The sequence below is a fragment of the Hemiscyllium ocellatum genome, chromosome 20 (genome assembly GCF_020745735.1).
Source record: "Hemiscyllium ocellatum isolate sHemOce1 chromosome 20, sHemOce1.pat.X.cur, whole genome shotgun sequence".
Lineage (NCBI taxonomy): Eukaryota > Metazoa > Chordata > Chondrichthyes > Orectolobiformes > Hemiscylliidae > Hemiscyllium > Hemiscyllium ocellatum.
In genome coordinates, this window is record NC_083420.1 from 61115641 (window position 1) to 61142699 (window position 27059).

The 27059-nt window shown below is 40.8% G+C and overlaps 1 protein-coding gene across 3 annotated transcripts in view; it reads right to left on the minus strand.

The window, feature by feature from the left end:
• LOC132825547 (protein tweety homolog 3-like) overlaps positions 1–27059 on the minus strand; it is a 303535-nt gene that overhangs the window by 172812 nt on the left and 103664 nt on the right. For all 3 annotated transcript variants that reach the window (XM_060840923.1, XM_060840924.1, XM_060840925.1), the window contains exon 2: positions 12122–12288. In XM_060840923.1, the coding sequence (XP_060696906.1) occupies positions 12122–12288 (167 nt within the window). The remainder of the gene's footprint in view (positions 1–12121; positions 12289–27059) is intronic.

Genomic DNA, 27059 nt, shown 5'->3' on the forward strand with positions numbered 1-27059 from the left:
CGGAGGAAACCCACACAGGCACAGGGAGAATGTGCAAACTCTACAAACACAGTTGCCCAAGGCAGGAATTAAACACAGGTCCTTGGTGCTGTGAGGCAGTAGTATTAACCACTGAGCCATCGTGCCACAGACGGATGCATAACATATAAACAGACAGACAGACACACACACACCCCTCTCTCATACAATCACTTATACACTCCCACACACACACTCACAGACTTAAAGCCCTTTACACTCACACTCATACTCACACACTCTCACAGACACTCAACCACCACACAAACACAAGCACACATCTAAGTTTGTGGGGTGAATTTGTACTTGCAGAATTACATTTTATTTTTGCTCAAAAACTGCATGAATCCATGTAACATTCTGTAATTCCATTTTTTTTAGATTAAAATCGGTCTCACCATTGTGGCACAGACAGCCTCACAGGGAGTTAACACCTTCAATACCTTATCTGGGCCTACATGACACCAATTGTTAAAGTGCACTTGAGAATGTAACTTTTATAAAAACTGGTGTTGTATGATTTTTAACTCTGCTTGATTAGATTGTGATTTTTCAAGTGAGCTGCTATTACTTCCTTAATCAATGATTCCCATATTTTTCCAACAATAAATGTTAGGCTGATCAGTCTATGTTTAGCCACTTTTTGTCTCCCTCCTTTTTGAAAAGGAGTGTCACATTGGCAGTTTTCCAATCTTCTGCTAATTCTCCAGCGTCCAAGGATTTTTGGAAAATTACAACTAATGCATCCACTATCTCTGTAGTTACACCTTATAGGATCCTAGGATGCAAGCCATTGAGGCCAGGGGAGCTATCTGCATTTAGCCCCATTACTTTGTCAATTACTACTTCTCTACTGATGAAGATGGTACTAATTCCTCCCCTCTATTCTTTAGTAGAAATTGCATGTTTGAAGTACCATCCACACTAAAGATTGATGCAAAATATCTGTAATTCTTCTACCATTTCCTTTTCCTCTATAATGATCTCCCCAGATTCATTCACTTGGACTTTTCTTTCCTTTTTATTTTTCAAGAAGCTCATTGTCAGTTTTCATATTGTCCACAAATTTGCCCTTGTAGGTTTTTTTTCTATTATCTTCTACTCCTCCTCTGCTAGATTCCAAATCTATCCTAGTCTTTCGAACTATGTGCCTCCTTATATGCTTTTATTTCAACTTTATTCTCTCCTCAACCTTCTTGGTTCGCCATAGTTGGTTTATTCCTATGTTAGAATTCGTTTCTTTCCTCTCTTAGGGGTGGAACGGTGGCTCAGTGGTTAGCACTGCTGCCTCACAGTGCCACGGACCCAGGTTCAACTCCAGTCTCAGGTGAATGTCTGTGTGGAGTTTACACATTCTGCTCATGAGCAGAGGGTTTCCCCCGAGTACTCCGGTTTCCTCCCACAATCCAAAGACGTGCAGGTTAGGTGAACTGGTAATGTTAAATTGGCCATAGTGTTCAGGGGTGTACAAGTTAGATGCACTAGTCAGGGATAAATGGAGAGTAATAGGGCAGGGGAATGGGTCTGGGTGGGTTACACTTCAGAGGGTTGGACTTGTTGGGCCAAATGGCCTGTTTCCACACTGTAGGGATTCTATTCTAGAATCTTTCCTCTTTTAGAAACATTCCTTCTTATTGGGATATATTTTGCTGAAAATCATGAATTACCTCCTTAAATATCTGCCACTGCTTGCTTGTTGTATTTCCTGCTCACTTATCTCCCCCATCCACTTTAGCCAACTCTATCCTCATTTCATTGTAACTCCTTTTATTTATTTTAAACACCGTTATTGTTTCTGACCTAAGTTTTTCATTCTCAAACTGAATATTAAATTCTATCGTGTTATGATCATCACTTCCTCGGGGACTTTTTACTCACAGGTCATTTATTAACTGCCACGAGATCTAGGATAACCTGTTCCTTGGCTGACTCCAAGACATATTGCTCTACAAAACTATCACTAATTCACTCTATGAATTAGCTATTGCAACACCCTTTCAAACTTGATTGACCCAAATAACATGTAGATTAAAGTCGCCCATAATAATACTCTGTTCTTTTTACATGTTCCGATTATTTGTTGATTTAAATCCTTTCCTACAGTGTGGCTACTGTCTGGGGGTCCTACCAATGTCTTCTTTCCCTTGCAGTTATTTACCTCCATCAAAATGGACTTCACATCATCTAAATCTAGATCTCCCACAACTGTCCTTATTTTATCTCTCATTTACATAGCATCCCCACCATCTTTTCCTTCTCTTCTGTCTTTCTGAAAGATCAGATATCCCTGAATGATAAGTTCCCAGTTTTGATCATCTTGTAAACACGTTTCTGTAATGGCTACAAGATCATATTAATTTATCTCAATTTGTGCCATCAGTTCATCTCCTTTATTCTGAATGCTTCATGCATTGCGATACAAAAGCCTTATGTTTTTCTTCTGTCAAATGTCCCTATACTTTTGTGTTCCTTGGTGGAATATGACTTTCACACATTTTGTCCTTCCCTTTCATTCACTGGTAACAATCAGCCCCATCACTAATCTGCAATCATACCTTCTCATTTACCCATGCTTTTTAAAAAACTTTTCATGCAACTGAAAACAGCTTCTCCACTCCACATTCCAGTCATGCAACTCACCAACAATTACCAGAAAACATAGTCTGTTCTTTGTGCTGAGGTATCAAATGCCACTTTACATTTCACTTCACCACCAACTGTTTAAGTAACAAAAGTGAAGACATTGATGATGAAAACACATGGCTGACGGCAGACTGCTGCTCACTCATCCCCATACTGACTCTCCAGCTATATTACTCACCTAAGAATTAGGATTCAAATGCATTATGCACACAATGTACTGCCACAAGTTTCAAAGATCTGAAAAGATGTGGTGGTCTCACCAGTGATGTAAGCAACCAAGACAGTGGTATCCACTATTTCTGTTGACTATAATCACTATTTGAATTTTGGGTTTCAGGGAGCAAAGTGGATTTCCAGTCGTGTAAAAATAATTCTATTAATAAGCAAATGGATGGGACAGCATGATTCAGCTGGAACCCATCCCATTCCTCTATTCCACCTTTGTAATGACTTTTGGCAGTTTAAAAGAGGAACACCAAGTCTTCACCAAGGTTGAGAGGTGACTTAATAAAGACATAAAAGATAATCAGAGGGTTAGATAAGGTGGACAGGGAGAGCCTTTTTCCAAGTATGATGAGGGCGAGCATGACGGGGCATAGCTTTAAACTGAGGGGTGATAGATATAGGACAGATGTCAGAGGTAGTTTACTCAGAGAGTAGTAAGGGTATGGATTGCTTCGCCTGCAACGGTAGTAGATTCGCCAACTTTAAGGTACATTTAAGTCGTCATTGGACAAGCATATGGACGTACATGGAATAGTGTAGGTTAGATGGACTTCAGTTTGGTATGACAGGTCAGCGCAACATCGAAGGCCAAAGGGCCTGTACTGCGCTGTAATGTTCTATGTTCATTTCATCTCTCCTTTGGATAGAAGACCACTTTGTGAGCAGCGAATACAGTAGGCTTGAAACGTAGGTACACCGCTGCTTCAGCCGGAAGGTGCCTTATCTTTCTTGCTGGCATACAATCCATCCCATTATCTACCCAACTGTCATTTTCTCTCTCTTTCTGGGCTGTTCTCCACTGTCCAAGCACTTCTTTTCCCTTCCACCCCTTGTCTTTAGGATATATAAAACCCTTTCCTTGTTACTATTAGATCTGAAAGGTCACTGGATACAAAACGTTAACTCTGCTTTCTCTCTTATAGATGCTGCCAGACCTGATGAGGTTCTCTGACAGTTTCTGTTTTTTGTTCTCAAGTTCCTCATCTTTGTAACCATTCTGGTAAACCACTTCTGCACTCTCTTCAATATGTTCACATCCTTTACACAGTAGCTTAGCAGAGGTCTGATGTGTTTTGCACAAGTTCAACATCACTTCTTTGATTTTGTACTCTGTACCCCTATTGATAAAACCAAGGGGGCACGAAAGAGGGTTTCAAAAATAGATCAATTGAGACATGATGAAACCAGGTGATGCTGAAATCAAAATCAGTGATTTAGGCATCGCCAAATGTGGTCAGTAGCTCATCTCAATATCAAATATGAACAGTCATATAAAGGCAAAGTACTGTAAATGTTGGAGCGGAGTATAAAAATGGAAAGCACTTGAAAATCTCAGTAGGTCTATCTGTAAAGACGAGTTAAGTTTTGGGTCCAATATATTTCTTGTTCAGGTAATTCCGAAGAAAGGTTATATCAGACTTGAAGCATCTCTCTCCACAGATGCTGCTAGATCAGCTCAGTTTCTCCAGTACTTTCTGCTTTTATTTGAGGTTGTGAACCTGTTGCGCAGGTGTATGATGAAATTGAATGCTTGAAAACAGTTTTGAGTAGGTGCTGAAAGCAATAGTTTCATTTCACATATAAATCATGCTGTTCGCATAACTATGCAAATTGATCTCATTAAATGTCAACTGAGTTTGTGTTGCTGAATTCCTCAAATACACACACATACACACAAAAAATCTCTCAGTCAATTGCACATTAATTTTGGAAGTTGTCAAAAGTCATCAGCCGCTGACAAAAACTGGACTTTTAAGCAGTAGGATAAGGTAGTTTCACACTAAAACAAAAAAAAACTGTCTGAAACAAAAACAGAAATTGCTGGTGAAACTCAGCAAGTCTCGCAGTGTCTGTGGAGTAAAAGCAGAGTAAAAGCAAGTTCCAGTGACCCTTCTTCAGCCAACAATGCGATTCATGCTTATGAAGCCCAGTAAGAGGATGAGGTTATACAGATTAGGAGACGTTTCTTTCAATACAATCAGGCTACCGAAAAGGTTAAAGATAATACATTGATATCGGTCAAATAACTTTGACTATCAAGATGGAAGTGGCCAGTAGTTTCTCTGCTCTTCTCTCCCAATTAAATCCAGAAGGCCCACATTTGGTGACTGCAAGATTTTTGCTATCACTAATCAAGTTAGAAGTTTATTCTAACTTTCCGTGTTTTAACAACTGTCGGGCTTCCATTATAAATTTAATCAGTTTGAACGTTTGATTCAACTCTCATCTTACTGCCACAGATTAATCCCAGAAATTAGAACAGGTGACAGAGATGTGACCCATTTGCTTAATGCCATGTTTGTTTACTTCTTCTGTATTGACCATTAGACACAACTCTGTGAATTCACTCTCAACTGCCTGGTATCATGGTTCAAGTTTCTCTTATTGTCGGCCATTCCAGGCAGATATATGTATCACAGCTATCTCTACACTGCCTTTAAGCCTTGTGAGTCTTCGCCACATCATCTCCAGAAATGGGATGCACTTCTTGAAACACAATAATTACTTCCAATAGCTCCCAAATGCTGCACATGCTGCTAAATTGAGGCTGTGCAGCTTAGATCAGTTAGGATGTTTGGCACAGCTGCCTTTGGATAAATGCATACATGGCTATGAGGTCAAGGAAAAGCATTCATGGATTTACATGACAGCTGGACAGATGAAGATGCCTTAAATGGTTAAACTGATCAGTCTTTAAACCACAAGCGGCTGTTTCTATTTAACTTGTTGCATATCATGACTGGTGCGCATGAAGCAACCATAACATTCACATTCGGATTATGGTCACAAGAGCAGACTAAGTGTGGGATTCCATGTACTTTTTCTTCTTTGCACAGCAATTCAAACACTTGTAAATGTTAAGGAATGTTTAAGCAATAGAATGTGCTCCCTTTCCTAAATCACAGCACTGGCATTATATAATGTAGTTCTTCAACACTGAAGTAAAAAGGAAAAGAAAACCTAACAGAAATGAAAGCGAAGTCAGATTAACAACATAATGAATATAATACCACTGCCCATTCATGAAAACAAAAGCCAAAAGAATTATTATCTAGAATGCTGGAAGCCAAACAAATTTTACTCCATAACAAAGTTTCCCATCCAGGCCAGGAATCATAGAAGTTATGGTGGAGGCCATTCAGCCTGATTATCTCTTTTTGAAGGAATCCTCATCACTTAATCATAAATACTACCAGACAAATACCACAAACAAACATCAGTGGCTCAATGGTTAGCACTGCTGCCTCACAGCACCAGAGACTCGGGTTCAATTCTAGCCTCGGGCGACTGTCTGTGTGGAGTTTGCACATTCCCCCTCTAGCTGCATGGCTTTCTCTGGGTGCTCCAGTTTCCTCCCATAGTCCAAAGATGAAGGTAAATTGGCCATGTGAAATTGCCCATAGTGTCAGGGATGTGTAGGCTAGGTGCATTAGTCAGGGGAAAATGTAGAGTAATAGGGTGGGGAAGTGGGTCTGGGTGGAATATTCTTTGGAGGGTTGGTGTGGACAATTAACAATCTTAAAGGAAGATTGTTCTTGTAAAAATTATTTGAAGGAAATGTACACGCGGTTACACTTACCAAGTCTATATTTAATTCTGAACTGGAATTAATTAAGTTTTCAAAAGTTTTTTGAGTTTCCTAATCAATGCGAATAATAGAAATTGATGTCATCCCTCTGCAACTATAAATATAACAAAATCAGCAATTACCAGAAAACACTGTCTGTTCTTTCTGCTGAGGTATCAAATGCCACTTTATATTTCACTTCACCACCAACTGTTTAAGAAACAAAAGTGGTCATTGATGATGAAAACACATGGTTGATGGTAGACTGCTGCTCACTCATCCCCATACTGACTCTCCAGCTATACTAATCCTAAGAATTAGGATTCAAATGCATTATGCACACAACGTACTGCCACAAGTTTCAAAGATCTGAAAAGATGTGGTGGTCTCACCATTGATGTGTGCACCCAAGACAGTGGTGTCCATTATTTCTGCACCCTGTTGACTATAATCACTATTTGATTTTTGGGCTACTGGGATCAAAGTGGATTGTCCAGTTCATGTAAAGATAATTCTATTAATAAACAAATGGATAAGTTGTTAAAATGAAATATTTGCAACTGTTACTACACATTAATAAAAACCAAATAGGTATTTATCAACCACAGTCTTGGTTCTCTCAATAGCTGCACACAGCATCACAAAAGGTGAAGAAGAAAGTGAGAGAGAAAGCAAAAACCTTTAAGAAAATCATGTTTTTTTCCCTCCCTTACCACAATCCATACGTTGATCATTACAGTCAGGAGATTCCCCAAGTTTCAAGAACCCAGAAGATAAAGGTGCCAAATAGCACTAGGTGGTGAACCTGCTGACTATCCTTCATTACTCCATTCCCCACAAGAAAAGCATGGTGATCTGATGATAGAGACATCTAGGTCCACTGCCCATCTTGAAGCATGGTTAGGGCGCAAGATACTCAACTGCCAAGTATCTGGTTTGCAAATTCAAATCCAAGCATTCCAAAATACAGCCTATTCAGCCGCACTGCACAAGGTTTTATTTCACTGACAACAAATGCAGGCTAAGTAAAAACAACATCATAAGCCTAAATTTTCAAACCAGCATTATCTTAGCACAGGCTTCAAACCATTTATCCTACATCAGGTAAACAGTGATCTTAACATATTAATCAGAAATCCTCCATTTACTGTTCCAAGAACTAACTGTTCAACTGTAACTGCAGATCTTCAAGTGGCAGTGTTGGAAAAGCAGGAAATGACATGGACTGTGGAATTCACTAGCTTGACAAAGGGCAGTAAATGGGAAAACATATCCATTCAAAGGGCATCAAGTTTCACTTCCAACTGTTTGCACATCTTCACCTTCGCACATCCAAAAAATATTAAAGGATATTCAAGAAAAATTAAGCATGCAACAGCTTGCATTTACATTAACACAGAGAAAAATTCCAACGGGCTTCACAAGACAAGTTTCATGAAGCATCTTTGAGGTGGAAGAAATATAAAAAATTTCAGGACAAAGGGCTAGACGGCAGAAGGCATTGCAGCCAATTTTAGAGAAAAATAGTTCTAGAATTTAAAAAAAAATGAGAATTGGATTAATGCATACCATTTCCGTGGTGTGGTTTTTATAAATAGAATCCTTACATTCGGAGGCTTGCTGAAGGTTTTAACTAGTATGGTGACGAAACCTACATCCAGAACCTCAAACAGAGATACAAATCTTCTCAAAACTCGCTAGAATCCTTACAGCGTGGAAACAGGCCCTATAAGTCCACACCAACCCTCGAAGAATGTTCCACCTAAACCAATTTCCCATTTCTCTACATTTACGCCTAACCTACATATCTCTGAACACTATGGGTAATTTAGCATGGCCAATTCACCAAACCCGCAGATCTTTGGATTGTGGGAGGGAACCGGAGAACCTGGAGGAAACCCACACTGACACGACGAGAATGTGCAAACTCCACACAGACAGTCGCCAGAGGCTGGAATCGAACCCGCGTCTCTGGCACTTGTGAGGCTGCAGTGCTAACCACCGAGCCACCGAGCCACCGTGCCACCCCTGGTTACTAGGTACTTTAAAATTCTTCTGTACACACAGTAAATACAATAACAGACATGTTCCATAACGATTCCACGAAGAAAAAGACTTAAAGCATTAATCCAAGTGCATTATGTTGTGCAGTAATATATGAAAGATGATAACTCCAGGAACTCTCTTCATTTCCTAGAAACTGGGTTTCTAATTTTAAATGCACTTTTAAAATGATATATTCAAGTTGGGAGTTGCACATTCTTGAAAAAAATCAACAAATTAGCTAAAGAGATGTAATGTTTACAGTACACCAAAGAAAACACAAACAATCTTGAAATTTTTACCAAGGTGGACTGCAGTTAGTTCAAAGAAGAATTACGTATCTAAAATTCAAGTATCATCATTACTTATCCCAATTTGGCCTGGTCACAAAGTGTGATGACAGAAAAGCTTCACAATAAACCTTGTGAATTCTGTTAAAGTGTCAGGTTACTGCCTCTGTATTCAATGTTCATCTTATCTCAAGGAGGTCACCAAAAGAATCTGACCAGTGTATTTTTAAACCTTCATGAACTGATTCCTGGCTGCTCTGCTTATCCATCTCACTTTTATCAAAACAACAGCAAAGAACTACAGATAGCAGCTAAGGAAGCATCTGTGGAGATAGAAATACACTCATGATATAGGATGATGATCTGACAGTTCTGATAAAAATGCCATCAACAAAAACTTTAATTTCGTTCCTCTCTCTAAAGATGATGCCTGACCTACTGAGTAATACTAGCTTCTACTTTTCCTTAACCACGTCTGTAACTAACTAGATAAAAATCTGCATGATGATTTATGTGTCTGGTGTTACTGTCATCATCAGTCTCATGAAAGTTTGACAGACATAGTGGAATTCCTAAGTATTGCAGCTGAATATGTTTACTTTTCATGCGGGATGTGAAATCCAAGATTACACTATACTTTGTCAGTATTTGGTTTATAGGGAATGAGGAGTTATCTTGCTTCTGCATGGACGTGAGAAATGCTATCTGGAAATAATCTGAATTGCAACTCAATAACAGGGCAAACATCAGGGAGTTTATAAAAAATCTCATGCTTAAACTGGTTTCCTTTTCAAATATCAATTTCTCAATGTCAACGTTACTGTGTCATTCTACATTTTTGCAATTTAAGCTCCATTTTTCCTAATTTTTAAGTCTTTTGAAGTCCTTCTTCAAAAGCATCATACATTGCTTCACATGAGGGCATGTTACAATCCATTTGCTTGTCATCTGAATGGACAGATATTTGTTTTTAGAAACTTAGCTTCTGTGTTATAATATGCCTAATGATGCCACAAAGTTCAAACAAAAATGAACTTCCTTCAAAGCGCAGAGGTGGCCTTTTAATTGCAGCAACATATCTTATTGCTCATTATCAGTTGGAGGGCAAGCCTTTTGAAAAAAAAAGAAGGAATTGTTAATGAAGCCTGAAGGTGAACGTGTTCTAGAAAATATTTAGTGCTTGGATAGCCAATGTATTCGAGAATTAATTAATATTAGCGAGTTTTGAGAAGATTTGTAGCTCAGGTTGAGGTTCTGGATGTAGGTTTGCTCACTGAGCTGGAAGGTTCATTTCCAACATTTCGTCACCATACTAGGTAACATCTTCAGTGAGCCTCCGGATGTAGCACTGCTATGTTTCCTGTTTTCTATTTATATGCTTGGGTTTCTTTGGGTCGGTGATGTAATTTCCTGTGGTGATATAATTTCCTATGTTGATGTATTTCCTGTTCTTTTTCTCAGGGGATGGTAAACAGTGTCCAAGTCAAAGTGTTTGTTGATAGAGTTCCAGTTGGAATGCCATACTTCTAGGATGGTTCTTAGCAGATACAGTATTGCAGAGACTCGAACGAACAGCTCTACCAACCATCCAACCCAAACTTTGGGTCCGCTATGTGGGTGATACCTTTGTCATCACTAAACGAAACAAATTAAAGGAAACCTTCAAGACCATCATTAATACCCTTACTGGCATAAACTTCATCAAAGAGGAGGAAAACAATAACAAACTGCCATTCCGAGATGTTACATTAGAGCAAACAGCCAATGGGGAACTTCAAACCAGCGTCTACAGGAAAACAACACATACAAACCAAATATTGAACAACAGAAGCAATCATCCCAACATCCACAAACGAAGCTGCATCAGAACATTATTTCAACAATTCACCACACACTGCAGCACAGAGGAACTACACAGAGCAGAGAAAAATCACCTATACAGTGTATTCAAAAAGAACTGGTACCTCACGAACACAGTTTGCAGACTTCTCAGCGACAAACCCAACAAACAGACAAAATACACTCAGAAATCCTAGCCACTCTCCCCTATATCAAAGACATCTCAGAAATGACTGCCAGACTACTGAGACCCCTTGGCATCATGGTAGCCCACAAACCCACCAATACACTAAAACAGCAGCTCATGAATTTGAAATAGCCAGAAATTCCAGCCACACTAACATACATCAAACACATCTTGGAGATGACTACCAGGCTACTTGGCATCATGGTAGCCCACAAATCTACCAACACATGGAAACAGTTACTGATGAACCTAAAGGACCCTATACCAACAATTTGTAAAACTAATGTCATTTACAAAATACCGTGCAAGAACGGTCACAAACACTACATTGGACAAACAGGCAGAAAAGAAGCCACCAGGAAACACTAACATCAACTAGCCACAAAACGACATGACCCTCTCTCACTAGTATCCTTACATACAGATAAGGAAGGATACCACTTCGACTGGGACAACACATCCATTCTAGGACAAGCCAAACAGCATTCCTAGAAGCATGGTATTCCAACCGGAACTCGATCAATAAACACATTGACTTGGACGCTGTTTACCAACCCCCTGAGAAAAAGAACGGGAAATGACATCACCACAGGAAATTACATCACTGACCCAAAGAAATCCAAGCATATAAATAGAAAACAGGAAACATCAGCAGTGCTTCGTCCAGAGGCTCACTGAATATGTTACCTAATATGGTGACAAAATGTCTGAAAATGAACCTTCCAGCTCAGCGAGCAAACCTACATCCAGAATTAATTAATATCTTTTCTGGCATGTTTTAATTACTCCACATTGCAACATTTGCTGAAGAGGCAGGATGATGGCCTGTTCAAAGCTTCTGCAAATACTACTGATTAATTGTATATGAAGAGATTACAAGAGTAATGCACACTGACTAAGCTTCAAAGCAGCAGAAGCACAAGGCTTTATTTGGTGTTCCCCATAACATGGCTGCAATTCAAAATTGCTGTGCAGGAAAACACACACAAGTTGGAGTTGTTAAGGTAAAGTTGCCACAATTTAGAGAGACACAATTGCAGGGGAGTTTAACTTGAGGAACAAGGCTGAGAAGACAGGTCCAACACTGTCACCTCAGCTGATGCATGAACTGAACCTGCACTGCTGGTATCATTCTGTATCGTAAATCAGCCACCCAGCCAACTAAGTTATATCAGAATATATCAGAACAGAGGGGAATTCACTGTGTCAGCAGGACATATAAACTTCATCATAGATTAAAAACATTTTCAAACTCTGAAAAGCGACTATAAGCAAAACACTAACCTCATGTTGGAGGAGCTTTCTTACCTGCACACAAGTGTTGCAATGATGACGCACCATGCTGTACAGCAGCAGTCTGCGTTTGGCTGATCTTCATTCTTCCTCCGACAACACAGCCAAAAGGAATAGAAGAGAAGGAAAAGGAGGTTGAGGGAAAGGCAGACCAGCGCAACTCCACCCAACAGCAAAAGTGACTGTAGGAAAAAGAGAGGGGAAAAAAAGTTAATAATGAGTTAAATGCATCAACTATAACTACCTCTTTTAGCCCTTAAATTTAGAAATATTCGCAGTGAATTTAAAGCAATCACTTAACAGAGGGCTGAAGAAGTTTCTTGTTTACCTGTGTATCAGTGAGTACATGCAGTTGTGGCAAATATATTGTTCAGCAGTGGTTCAGTATATCACAGGACTGCACAGGAGTACAGGAAAACCCAGCTTTAAAGCATTTTTAAAACCACATTTTACCATACGCAAGTGTGGAAATGATAACAGCAAAAATAAAAACTGTTTACAGTTTTACAGAGGATGAACCCAAGCTGGGCAAAGTCAAATTTGAATTCATGCTGACAAGGTACCTTCATTTTTAGAAATGTGCTGGAATTAAGTAAATAAGACTAAGAGAAACAAGATCTCGAAATTGCTGGCATTTGAGCAAATTTGAATTTCAATTATTACTGTAGGCCAAAGTCAATCAACAATTCCACATTTCATATGCAGCTTTTTTGCCTTTTGTTCCTAAAAAGAGAAGTACTTAAATGGTGGCTTTTGAAAAAAGCATACTTAATGTTTTCAACATTGTGAAGAAGGTACACATTTAACTATGTGCACTTTCATACTGTTACACTGGAAGACCCACACTTTACAACAAGGAGGAGCATGCAACAATTCAGCATTACTGTGAAGCAGACTGGAAGAGCAGGCCTTTGTGACAAGGACAGTGGTAGTGGAGGATTAAAAACTAACAGCAAACAACCCCTTCAACCTGCTTTTACTTGTACAGCTGAAGTGTGATGCTCCAAGGAAACTGGCAAATTGATGTTCTGCATCCTTAGATTGACAATGTGGTTTAAATCAGGGAATTTCAATGCAGTCAACTACAGTTTAAAAATTCACTTTTAAAACCATCTTTTTAACATTTAACAGAATTAATAAGATATCTCAGGAATTCCCAATCCTCTAGCTTATGGTGGAATTTCAAAGTCAGTCTGAGGGATAGCAACGTGAGTCTCAAACCAGTGTCACCAATTTAAATAAGTGCAATTATGAAGGTATGAAGAAAGTATTGTCTAAATCAGGCTGGGAAAATAGACGAAGGGGAAAGTCAATAGACAAGCATTGGCAGTCATTTAAATAGGTAATTCAGATAGGCGACATGGTGGCTCAGTGGCAGGCCGGCACAGCGGCAGGGGGGTCACAGCATGATGGCTCAGTGGTTAGCACTGCTGCCTCGCAGTGCCAGGAACTTGGGTTTGATTCCAGCATCGTGTGACATTCTCCAATGTTTGCATGGGTTTCCTCCAGGTCGTTAAAGCAGACATAATAGTAGCATTCAAGAAACACCTGGAAGAATACTTAAGTAGGAAGGGAATAGAGAGATACGGTTTATGTAAGTAAAGACAATTTAAGTATGGAAGGGCAAAATGGTCAGCGCAGGCGTGGAGGGCCAAAGGGCCTGTTCCTATTCTAGGACGCAACTAAGGAATTGATAACAGGGGATAAGGAAATGTTAGATAATTAAAACCACTACTTTGCAACGGTCTTTACAGTGAAGGCCATAATAATTACACCAAAGATATCAGATAAGCAAGATATCATTCAGTGGAAAAGTCTAGAAACAGTCTATCACGATGAACAAAGTGTTTGACAAGCTACTGGGACTGAATGCAGACAAGGCGGTAGGACTTAATGGCATACAAGAGTCTTAATACAAGTGACTGTAGACTTAATGGAAGTATTTGTCAAAATATTCCAGAGGACAGATGGAAGATCACCAACATGGCACTCGTATTTAAAAAATGAGACAGACAGAAACTATTAGCTAGACAGCCAAAACATTTGTCATTGAGAAAATGCTAGATTTCATTATTGAGCAAGAACTATCAGGACATTTAGAAAAGTTAACAATCAAAGAGTCAACATGATTTTCTGGAAGTCATACTGGCTAAAATTTGCTAGTGTTTTGAGAGTATAACAAGCAGAGTTGATAAAGCAAAACAGGTAGTCCTTGGATTGCAAACAGATTCAATTCTTCAGTCCCTTAGTAGGCTGATTTGTCCGCAAGTCAGAACACAATGCAGCCATCCATAGGTAGAGGAAATGTTCATGTCGGATGTTTAAGATTACACCCCTGTGACCGGGTTCATAAGTATGAATGTTTGTAAGTTGGGCCTCCTGGAATTTGGATTTCTGAAGACTTTCAATATGGTTCCTCATTAAAGTTCATTGAACAGGATAACTGCTCATGGTATTGGAGGTAATGTATTTGCATGGATTGAGAATTGGTTAATACACAGAAGGCAGGATTGGAATTAATGGGTCGTTTTCACATTTGACCTAACAAGCAGTCCCACAACGATTAGTCCTAGCCTCTTAATTATTCACTCACTATATTAATCATTAAGAATGAAGCAGCATGTAATGCAAATTTGCTGACAATGCAGAAAAAGAGTGAAGGCATGTTGTAATGAGGACATAAGAGTTGAAATAATCTGCAAAAACTCAGTTTATTGTATGAAAAATGCAAGATCATGCATTTTGGTAATAAGACTCCAAATCCAGATTACTACTTGAATCGAGAGAGACTTAATAAAAGTACAACGCAGCAGCTCAGCACTGTTCTTTTGCATGAAAAATACATGTTAGCATATAGGTGCAGCAAATACTTAAGACATCATATGGAATTGTGGACTTTATTGCTAGGGTTTTGGAATTTAAAAACTTGAAAGTGGTGTTACAAATATGCAGGTGTTGGTGAGGTCCCACCTCGAGTACTGATTGTCATATGTAAGAAAGGATATTCTGGCATTGGACACAGTTCAAAAGAGATTCACTCGGCTGAATCCTGGGACAAAGGATTGAATTATCAAAAGTGGCTGAACAAGTTAGACTTTGCTCATTAGTACTAGAAGAATGGGGGATGATTTTATTGAATCATACAAGATTCTGAGACAGCTTCACAGAGCAGATGTTGAGAAGACATTGGGGAATCTCGGCTGTAACAGAAAACAGACCACTTATTTAAAACTAACATACTAAAGGATTTCTTCTCAGGATGTCTGGAATTCTCTACCCAAAGGAAAGCTTTGGGGTCTAACTCATGAAGTATTTCAAAAAGAGGTAGAAAGAATTTTAAAACGGAGGATGGAAGGTGAGGAGGAGCTGGCATGAAAGATGAGTTGAATCTATTGGCAGATCATCCATGATTTTACAGAATGGCATGGCTACCTTAAATAAAACAGAGAACATAGAACAGTACTTTTATTGTATTCTACTTTCAAACTAACCTACATATCCACACTTTTCTATCATCCATGCGCCTATCTAAGAGTCACTTAAATGTCCCTAATGTCTCTAACACCATGACCACTGCTGGCAGTGCATTCCACGCACCCACCACTCTCTGTGCCAAGAACCTACCTCTGACATCCCTTCTAAACCTTCCTCCAATAATCTTAAAATTATGCTCCCTCTTAAAAGCCACTTCTGCTCTGGGAAAAGGTCACTGGCTATCCACTCTATCTAGGCCTCTCATCATCTTGTACACCTCGATCAAGTCACCTTTTACCCTTCTTCACTCCAATGAGAAATGTCCTAGCTCCCACAACCTAAGACATGCTCTCCAGTGCAGGCAGCATCCTCTGCACACTCTCTAAAGCTTCCACACCCTTCCTATAATGAGGTGACCAGAACTGAACACAATATTCCAAGTGTGGTCTAACCAGGACTCTTTATAGAACTGCAGCATAACCTCACAGCTCTTAAGCTCAATCCCCCTGCTAATGGAAGTCAACACACCATATGTCTTCTTGATAACCTTATCAATTTGGGTGGCAACTTCAAGAGATCTATGGACATGGACCCCAAGATCAGTTGGTTCCTCCACTCTGCCAAGAATCCTGCCTTCAACCCTGTATACTATATTCAAATCCGACCTTCCAAAGTGAATGATTTCACACATTTCCAGGTTGAACTCATCTGCCACTTAACAGCCAAGCTCTGCATCCTATCAATATCCCGTTGCAACCTACAACAGCTCCCCAACTATCTACAATTCCACCAAACTTCGTGTTATCGGCAAACCCACCCTGTCACTTCCTCATCCAAGTCATTCATCAAAATCATAAAGCGTAGAGGTTGGAGAACAGATCCCTGCGGAACACCGCTGGTCACCGAGCTCCAGGCTGAATACTTTCCATCTACTACCACCTTTTGTCTTCTATGGGCCAGCCAATTCTGTATCCAGACAGCCGGATTTCCCTGTATCCCATGCCTCCTTACTTTCTGAATGAGCTTACCGGGTGGCACGGTGACACAGTGGTTTGCACTGCTGCCTCACAGCAGCAGAGACCCAGGTTCAATTCCCACCTCAGGCGACTCTGTGTGGAGTTTGCACATTCTCCCTGTGTCTGCATGGGTTTCCTCCGGGTGCTCCAGTTTCCTCCCACAATCCAAAAATGTGCAGGTTAGGTGAATTGGCCATGCTAAATTGCCTGAAGTGTTAGGTGAAGGGGTAAATGTAGGAAAATGGGTCTGGGTGAGTTGCAGGTTGGTGTGGACTTGTTGGGCCGAAGGGCCTGTTTCCACACTGTAAATAATCTAATCTAATATACCATAGGGAACCTTAACAAACACCTTGCTAAAAATCTATACACACTGCATCCACTGCTCTACATTCAGCAATACGTTTTGAGCCTTACAGAATTCAATAAGGCTCGTGAGGCATGGTCTGCCCTTCACAAAGCCATGCTGACTATCAAGCTCTGCTTTTCCAAGTAATCATAAATCCTGTCTCTCCTCTACAATAATTTGCCCACCACCAGCATAAGGCTGATTGGTCTGTAATTCCCAGATTTTTCCCTATTCCCTTGTTCAAGAAAGGGAACAACATTTGCCACCCTCCAATCATCTGGCGCTACACCAGTGGACAGTGAGGACACAAAAATCATCACCAAAGGTGCAGCAACCTCCATCCTCCTTCGCTTCTCGTAGAAACCTTGGACATATCCCTTCTGGCCCAGGGGACTTATCTATCCTGTTTTTCAGCATTTCCAGCACACCCTTCTACTTAACATGAAGCTGTTCAAGCGTATCAGCCTGTTTCATGCTGTCCTCACAAACTACAAGATTACTCTCACGAGAACGCCTTGGGGTTTTCCTTAATCCTACTCATTAAACCTTTCTCATGCCCCCTTCTAGCTCTCCTAAGTCCATTCATCCATTCCTTCCTGGCTACCTTGGAACCCTCTTGGCCCTGTCTGATCCTTGCCTCCTCAACCTTAATCAAGCTTCCTTCTTCCTCTTGACTGGACATTGCATATCTCCTGTCGTCCAAGGTTCCTTCACTCTACCATCCCTTTCTTGTCTCAGTAGGACAAACCCATCCAGCAATTGCAGAAAATAATCCTGAAACAACCTCCACATTTCCGTTGTGCATTTCCCTCAGAATATCTGTTCCCAATTTATGCTCCACAGATTTTGCCTCTTGACATTGTGATTCCCCTTCCCCAATTAAATACTTTCCCATACTGTCTCCTCCAATCCTTCTCCACGGCTACAGTAAACGTCAGGAAATTGTGATCACGATCTCTGAAGTGCTCTCCCACCGAGAGATCTGATACCTGACCTGGTTCATTGACAAGCACCAAATCCAATATGGCCGACTAGAAGGAATCCTTCCTGCACATACCTGACAAAGTCTACTCCATTCAAACTATTTGCACTAAGGAGGTTCCGATCAATATTAGGGAAGTTGAAGTCACCCATGACAGCAACTCTGTTACTTCTGCATCTTTCCAAAATCTGCCTCCCAATCTGCTCCTGTGTGTCTCTGTTGCTATTGGGGGATTTATAGAAAATTCCCAACAAAGTGACTGCTCCTTTCCGGTTTCTGATTTCCATCCATAATGACTTAGTAGACAAGCCCTTCTAGACGACCTCCCTTTCTGCAGCTGTGATGCTACCCCTGATTAGCAATACCATTACTCCAGCTCTCCTATTCCTCTTGAAACATCTAAACCCTGGAACATTCAACAATCATTCCTGCCCTATGATAGCCAAGCCTATGTAATGGCCACAACATCATAGTTCCAAGTACTGATCCATGCTCAAAATTCATCACCCTTCTCCTGACCTTTCTTGCATCAAAATAGACACACTTCAACCCATCACACTGACTGCAACTTTGCCCTTATCAACAGTCTCTCCTCCCTCACAGACTCTCTGCACATTTTATTTGCCTGTTCACAGCTACCTTACCCTCAGATCTGTATATCCGGCTCCCATCACCCACCAAATTAGTTTATACCTTACTGAAGACCCCTAGCAAACGTCCCGCCCAGAATATTGGTTCCCCTCCTTTTCAGGACCTCTGGCCTAATGATGGAAACCCGACCATTTTGGCTTTCCTCTGGTAGGACCTCCGCCCCCTCCCCCCGCTCCTCCACAACAGCACCCAAAGCAGTATACTTATTAGTGAGGGGAACAACCACAGAGATACCTGCACTGACTGCCTATTCCCTTTCCCTCTCCTGACAGTCACCCATATACCTCTATTCTGTACTTAGGTTTGACTACCTCCCTATAACCCCTCTCTATCACCCCCTCAGTCTTCCGAATGATCCTAACATCATCCATCTCCAACTCCTTAACACGGCCTGTGAGGAGCTGGAGTTGGGGGCATTTCTCGGAGGTGAAGTCAGCAGGGAGACCAGGGATAACCCTTACATCCACATCCTGCAAGAGGAACATGCAAATGCCCTAGATTCCGTCCCCTCTACTCTAAATTGCCAAAAGAGATATAAAAAAAACCTCACCTTAGGGCCTGAGTGTCCTATTCCTGCTCCTGTTCTTATGTAAATGCACATGAGGAAGCATAAAATAAGCAAGTAAATAGTGCCCTCATTTCAAAGTAAAGTGTCACACAATGAAAGAAGTTTCACAGTTACTTGTAAACACAACTGTTGGGATTTTTGCAGCACAGTGATGGATACGACCGGTAAGAGTAAGGAAAAAAGATGAATAAACATATTGATATTCTGATCTAAAACAAAAAGGAGGTACATGTTAGGTATAGACAGCCTCTTGCTGAGATATTGTATCATTGATAGTCACAGGTGAGGTGCTAGAAGACTGGAGGTTGGCTAACGTGGTGTCACTGTTCAAGAAGGGTGGTTAGGACAAGCCAGGGAACTATAAACCAGTGAGTCTGACGTCGGTGGCGGGCAAAAAGTTGGGGGGAATCATGAGGGACAGGGTGTACATGTAATTGAAAAGGCAAGGACTGATTAGGGATAGTTAAACATGGCTTTGTGTATAGGAAATCATATCTCATAAACTTGACCGAGTGTTTTGAAGAAGTTACAAAGATGATTGATGAGGGCAGAGCGGTAGATGTGATCTATATGGACTTCAGTTATGCGTTCGACAAAGTTCCCCATGGGAGACTGGTTAGCAAGGTTAGATCTCACGGAATACAGGGAGAACTAAGCATTTGGATACAGAACTGGCTCAAAAGTAGAAACCAGAGGGTGGCAGTGAGGGTTGTTTTTCAGACTGGAAACCTGTGACCAGTGGAGTGCCACAAGGATCAGTGCTGGGTCCACTACTTTTCATCATTTATATAAATGATTTGGATGTGCGCATAAAAGGCATAGTTAGTAGGTTTTAAGATGACACCAAAATTGGAGCTGTAATGGACAGAGAAGATGTTTACCTCAGATTACAACAGGATCTTCATCAGATGGGCCAATGGGCTGAGAAGTGGCAGATGGAGTTTAATTCAGACAAATGTGAGATGCTGCATTTTGGGAAAGCAAATCTTAGCAGGATTTATACACTCAATGGTAAGGTCTGAGGGAGTGTTGCTGAACAAAGAGACCTTGGAGTGCAGGTTCATAGCTTCTTGAAAATAGAGTCACAGATAGACAGGATAGTGAAGGCTGCGTTTGGTATGCTTTCCTTTGTTGGTCAAGAGTATTAAGTACAGGAGTTGGGACTGTATTTTGAGGCTGTATAGGGACATTGGTTAGGCCACTGCTGGAATATTATGTGCAATTCTGGTCTCCTTCCTATCGGAAAGTTGTTGTGAAACTTAAAAGGGTCCAGAAAAGATTTACAAGGATGTTGCCAGGGTTGGACGATTTGAGCTATAGGGAGAGGCTGAACAGGCTGGGGCTGTTTTCCCTGGAGCGTCGGAGGCTGAGGGGTGACCTTATAGAGGTTTACAAAATTATGAGAGGCATGGATAGGATAAATAGACAAAATATTTTCCCTGGGATGGCGTGGGGAGTTGTGGGGGGGGGCGGTGATCCAGAACTAGAGGGCATAGGTTTAGGGTGAGAGGAGAAAGATATAAAAGAGACCTAAGGGGCAACTTTTTCACACAGAGGATGGTACGTGTATGGAATGAGTTACCAGAGTAAATGGTGGAGGCTGGTACAATTGCAACATTTAAAAGGGTTCAGAAGGATATGGGCCAAGTGCTGTCAGGTGGGACTAGATTGGGTTGGGATATCTGGTCACCATGGACAGGTTGGACCGAAGGGTCTGTTTCTGTGTTCTACATCTCTGTGACTCTATGACAACTGGGATCAAGTGTATCTCTTGACAAGTATAAGGGGTATACAGACATTCTTCAGAGTTAAATCAGGAAGGTTAAAAGGGAATACGAGATAGCCTGGGCAGATAAGATTAAAGATAATCCAAAAAGATTCCACAAGTACATTAAAAGCAAAAATGCAACTAAGGAAAGAATAGGGCCCCTTAAAGATCAACGAGGTCATCAATGTGTGGAAGCGCAGGAAATGGGAGAGATACAAAACAAATATTTTGCATCAGATTTTACTGTGGAGAAAAACATGAAGGCTAAAAAACTCCAGGAAAATATTTTGAGGCATAAATAGAGTCGATAGCCAGAGACTATTTCCCAGGGCAGAAATGGCTAACACAAGGGGTCATAGTTTTAAGCTGGTTGGCGGAAAGCATAGAGGGGATGTCAGAGGCGTGTTCTTTACACAGAGTTGTGAGAGCATGGAACGCGTTGCCAGCAGCAGTTGTGGAAGCGAGGTCATTGGGGACATTTAAGAGACTGCTGGATATGAATATGGTCACAGAAATTTGAGGGTGCATACATGGGGATCAATGGTCGGCACAACATCGTGGGCTGTCGGGGCTGTTCTGTGCTGAACTGTTCTAAAAAAAAATAAATAATGATGTCTTGAAAACAGTCAGCAATACAGAAGAGATGGTGCTGGAGATCTTTTAAAAAAAACATAACGGTGGATAAATGTCTGGAACCTAATCAAGTATGTCCTAGGATGTTGTGGGAACTTAGAGAAGAAATTGCAGGGCCCTTAGCAGACGTATTTAATTCATCTTTTTTTTTGTAGATATTTTTATTGAAATTTAACATTTTTGCAAATTTACAAAAATAAACAAAACTCTCAAATACAAACATTGATGTACAATTAAATCATATATACAATAGTCATAATTTAACAAAGAAAAGAGAAAGAAAGAAAACAAAAAAAGAAAAAAAAAGAAACGAAAAAAGAAAGAAAAAAAACTCAACTTTCTACTAATCTAACCTATAACTAACCAGAGTGTATACCTAAGTCTCTTACATGCTCGGAATGTATAAACATCAAATATAATAAAACCCGTATTCGCGCAGGATTCCTCTCCCAAGGGGCCCCGGAGCAGCCCGGTCTGAATTCTTCACTAAATAAAAGCCCTTGTTAGGATAGCTGAAATATCTGCATTTATATAATTCAAAAAGGGCTGCCATATTTTATAAAATAATTCAGTCTTTCGGTGCACCATATTTGTGAGGAAGTCAAGGGGGATATATTCCATAATTAATCTGTGCCAATTTGAAAGTCCAGGGGGGCCCTCAGCCACCCAGTTCACCAAAATATTTTTCCTTGCACAGAAAGAGAGAATAGAAAATAGTCTCTTCCCATGCATATCCAGAGATGAGAGGTTCGAAAAGCCCAAAAGGAGAGATACAGGGTCCACCCTAATTTCCGTTCCTAAAATTTCTGTCAGGGTATTTGCCACTTTAGTCCAGTATCTGCGGATTTTCTGACAAGTCCACAAACAATGTACAAGAGTACCCACCTCTATTTTGCATTTAGGACACATTGGAGATGCTCCTGCCTTAAATTTTGCCAGTCGAGCCGGAGCTATATGGGGCCTATGAAGTATCTTTAGTTGGATAGCCTGAGTTCTGTTACAGATAGCAATTCTTCTAGCATTTTCCCAAATGTCATTCCACATATCCTCAGAGATTTCTAGCCCCAAGTCCTGCTCCCATGTTTTAAGCAGGTCATCCATGTCTCCTGAGACTCCATCATGTAGCAAATGGTATATAGTACTAACGAAGGATGCCCCCGCTGGTCGTAAGACATTACGTTCTCTGTCTGATTTATAAAGACTATCTATTAATGTAGTCTTCCTCTGTATATAATCTCGAACTTGGAAGTATCGAAAGAGATCCCCATTAGGTATTCCGAATTTCAGACGCAGCTGCTCAAAGGACATCAGGATCCCATCTTTAAATAGGTCCCCTAAGCATGAGATGCCCCTGGATCTCCAGAGTTTAAAGGTGGCATCTGTAATCCCCAGTTGGAATTCCCATGCGCCTACTATTGGTGCATGGGGGGATGTTTTATGTGAGTTACCCTCATTTTGCCGCATTATATTCCAGGCCTTAATTGTGTTTAATATTATGGGATTTTTACAGTGGTCTGTAATGATTTTCCTCTTATCTGAAAATAAAAGGTTAATAAGTGGGTATTTTACTTGGGAGGCTTCGATATCCAGCCAAATTGATTGTGGATCAGATGAAATCCAATCAGCTATGTAACTTAGTAGGGAGCTTAACTGATATTTCCTAAAGTCTGGGAAGTCCAGTCCTCCCCTTGCCTGTGGAAGCTGTAGCTTCTTCAGCTTAATAAGGGGCCGTCTATGGTTCCAAATAAAGGAGCCCAACCAGCCATATAATTTACGTAGGGCTAGCCTTGGCAGCATCAGCGGGAGCATTCTCATAGGATATAAGAGACGGGGCAGAACATTCATTTTAATTAATGCTATTCTCCCTAGCCAGGAAATCGGAAGGTCTCTCCATCGCTGGAGGTCCTGCCTTATCCTTTCCATTAATTGTACAAAATTAGCCCTATACAGCTGATCAAATACTGGCGTGATAAAAATACCTAAATATAAGAAGCCCTCCAGGGACCAACGGAAGGGAAAAGGGGATCCGTCCATTAAGTGGGGTATCATAGCCAGACCACCCATTGGCATGGCTTCCGATTTTGAAAAATTAATTTTATAGCCTGAGAATGCACTAAATGTATTAATAACTTGAATTAGACGAGGCACTGACATTAAAGGATTACTGAGGAATAAGAGAACGTCATCTGCATAGAGGGTAATTTTGTGTTTACCTGTACCAATCCTCGGGGCCATTATATTAGGATCAGTCCGGATGGCTTCTGCTAATGGTTCGATTATCAGTGAAAACAACAATGGTGAGAGAGGACATCCTTGACGGCAGCCCCTACCCACACTGAAGCCATCCGATCTTAACCCATTAGTAATAACAGCTGCTTTGGGGTCATTATACAATGTTGAAACCCATTTGGTAAACACCTGTCCAACGCCAAACCTTTCCAATGTGTAAAATAAATATGACCATTCAACCCTATCAAATGCCTTTTCCGCATCCAATGAAATTACTACTCCTGGTATCTTTCCCTGATGACAGGCTTGGATCATATTCAAGACCCATCTGATATTATTGGATGATCTGCGGCCCTTAATAAATCCCGTCTGGTCCTCCTTTATAATATATGGCAGTACCCTTTCTAGTCTTAGTGCTAACATTTTTGAGAGAATTTTAAAGTCTACATTTAGTAAGGATATTGGTCTGTAAGATGCACAATCTTCTGGGTCTTTTCCTTTTTTGAGGATAAGAGAAATATTTGCTTCTTTCAGCGTGGGCGGGAGACAGACCTGACTATGCGCAAAATTATACATATCCATAAGTGGGTCAACCAATATTCCTGTAAATTCTTTATAGAATTCAGCTTGAAAACCATCTGGGCCCGGTGCTTTTCCGCTCTGAAGTTGCCTAATTGCCTCAAGTATTTCTTGGACTGTTAAAGGGGTATTTAGGGCCGACACCTGTTCCGGAGTCAGGCCCGGGAAGGTCAAATTTTTAAAAAATGACTGCATCCTCCTAATCCTATCTTCACAATTCTGCGATCTATATAGTTCAGAATAAAATTCTTTAAAGGTCGCATTGATCTTTTTATGATCATGAGTCAGGGTACCTGTACTTTCCTTGATGGTCGGAATAGTTTGAGGGGCTTTCTTTTTCTTTGCAAGAAATGCTAAGTATCTACCCGGTTTGTCGCCATATTCATATAATCTTTGTTTCGCAAATAATATTTCCCTTTTAGCCGTTTGAGTAAGCGCGGTGTTTAAAGCTGTCCTAAGAGCTGTAATCCTCTGCAATTTTGTGATAGAAGGTCTATCAGCGTATGCTGTTTCGGCTGCTTTTAGGCGAGCTTCGAGCAGACGCTGTTGCTCTCCCTTCATTTTCCTCTGGGTCGCTGAATAGGAGATGATCAAACCTCGTGCATAAGCTTTGATGGTCTCCCACATCATTGACGGATTGCTAGCCGTACCAGTATTAATTTCTAAAAAGGTTTTAAGTTCTTGGGAGAAGTACTTTAAAAATTTGCTATCTTTTATCAGGAAGGGGTCCATACGCCAATGCCGAGCAGATGTCCCATTGTTCTTTACCTTAGTTTCCATGTATACAGCGGCATGGTCAGAGATTGCTATAGTACCTATTTTACAGGTTGCTATAGAGTTTAGAAAAATCGATGGGGCAAAAAACATATCAATTCTTGTGTGACATTTATGTGGATTAGAGTAGAAAGAAAAATCTCTACCCTGTGGATGGAGACATCTCCATACATCTACCAATTAGATTAGATTAGACTTACAGTGTGGAAACAGGCCCTTCGGCCCAACAAGTCCACACCGACCCGCTGAAGCACAACCCACCCATACCCCTACATTTACCCCTTACCTAACACTACGGGCAATTTAGCATGGCCAATTCACCTGACCCGCACATCTTTGGACTGTGGGAGGAAACCGGAGCACCCGGAGGAAACCCACGCAGACACGGGGAGAACGTGCAAACTCCACACAGTCAGTCGCCTGAGTCGGGAATTGAACCCGGGTCTACAGGCGCTGTGAGGCAGCAGTGCTAACCACTGTGCCACCGTGCCGCCCCTAATTCTTTATTCAGGTCCGCCAGTTGTCTAGATCTGGGAGATATTCCAGCGGCACTCTTGGGAATCCTGTCTATTTCCGGATCCATAATACAATTAAAGTCTCCCCTATAATTGTATGACGGGCACCAAAGGCCATCAGTTTTGAAAAAGCTTCCGTTATGAATTTAAAGGGGTGTGCCGGGGGGCAGTATACATTTAAGATCCCATATTCCTCTCCATTTATGAGGGCTTTAATCAAAATATATCGTCCAGATTCGTCTTTTATCTGATTTAGAATTTCAAAGGGAAGTTCTTCCGGACAAGGATAACGACTCCCCTGCTTTTTGAATTAAAAGAGGAAAAAAAGGCCTGATCAAATCCGCCCTGTCGTAATTTTAAGTGTTCTTTATCCGACAGGTGTGTCTCCTGTAGGAGAGCTATATCAACTCTCTCCTTCTTAAGATTTGATAATATTTTCTTCCTTTTAACTGGCGAATTACTCCCCCTGACATTCCAGGTGCACCACTTAACCGACTGTTCAGCCATAATCATCTGGACAGATCCGAGACCCCTCGGGAGGGGAAACCCTATCTAGAACATCCCGAGCATGGAGCATACAAGATTTACAAAAGTAAAGATTCTCTGATACACTCAAAACAATACAACAAAAAACTCTTTCTAAGTATAACAAATATAAAACATTCCGAATTGGAGATTTTCTCCCTTGTTCCCAGGGAGCGTCACTTCCTCTCCCACAGTCCATCTTACCCTCTTCCAACCAGTGCCCCACCCTTGACCCAGGTGTTCCTCAATAAAATGAGGAGAATTCAAATATAATATAAAGCTAGAGTTAACAGTGAACACCCCACCCCCACCCACACCCACATCTAAATATATTTGGGAATATTAATACCATATATAACTATAAGATTACAATCTCAACATGTAATACTTAAATATAATACCACAAAATAACAGGGGAAAGAAAAACAACCCCGCTCCTAAAAACAGAAGTAAAATAGAATAAGGTAACCATCTCTCCCCATCAACATTAACCAAACGCCCCAACATATATATATATATATATATATATATATATATACATACACACATAGGGGGAAAGATAAGAAAAGATGAAGGGATGTAAACCAAAATAATGGGAAAGGCAGACCAGCGTCCACAATCTCTTACAGTTTATTTAAGAGAGTCCAAGAATTCCTTAGCCTTCTCCGGTGATCCGAAGTTATATATGGATCCTTCGTGGCTAAGGCGTAGCGTCGCTGGATATCGTAAGGAGTACTGGATATTTAAGTCCCTTAAACGCTTCTTCGCCTCATCGAATGCCTTCCTCTTTCGGACCAAAGCTGGGGAGAAGTCCTGGAACAGCATGATCCTGGATCCTTTGTGGGTCATAGCTTGGGGATCTTTTCCCAGATTTCTTGAGGCTTCCAGGAGCA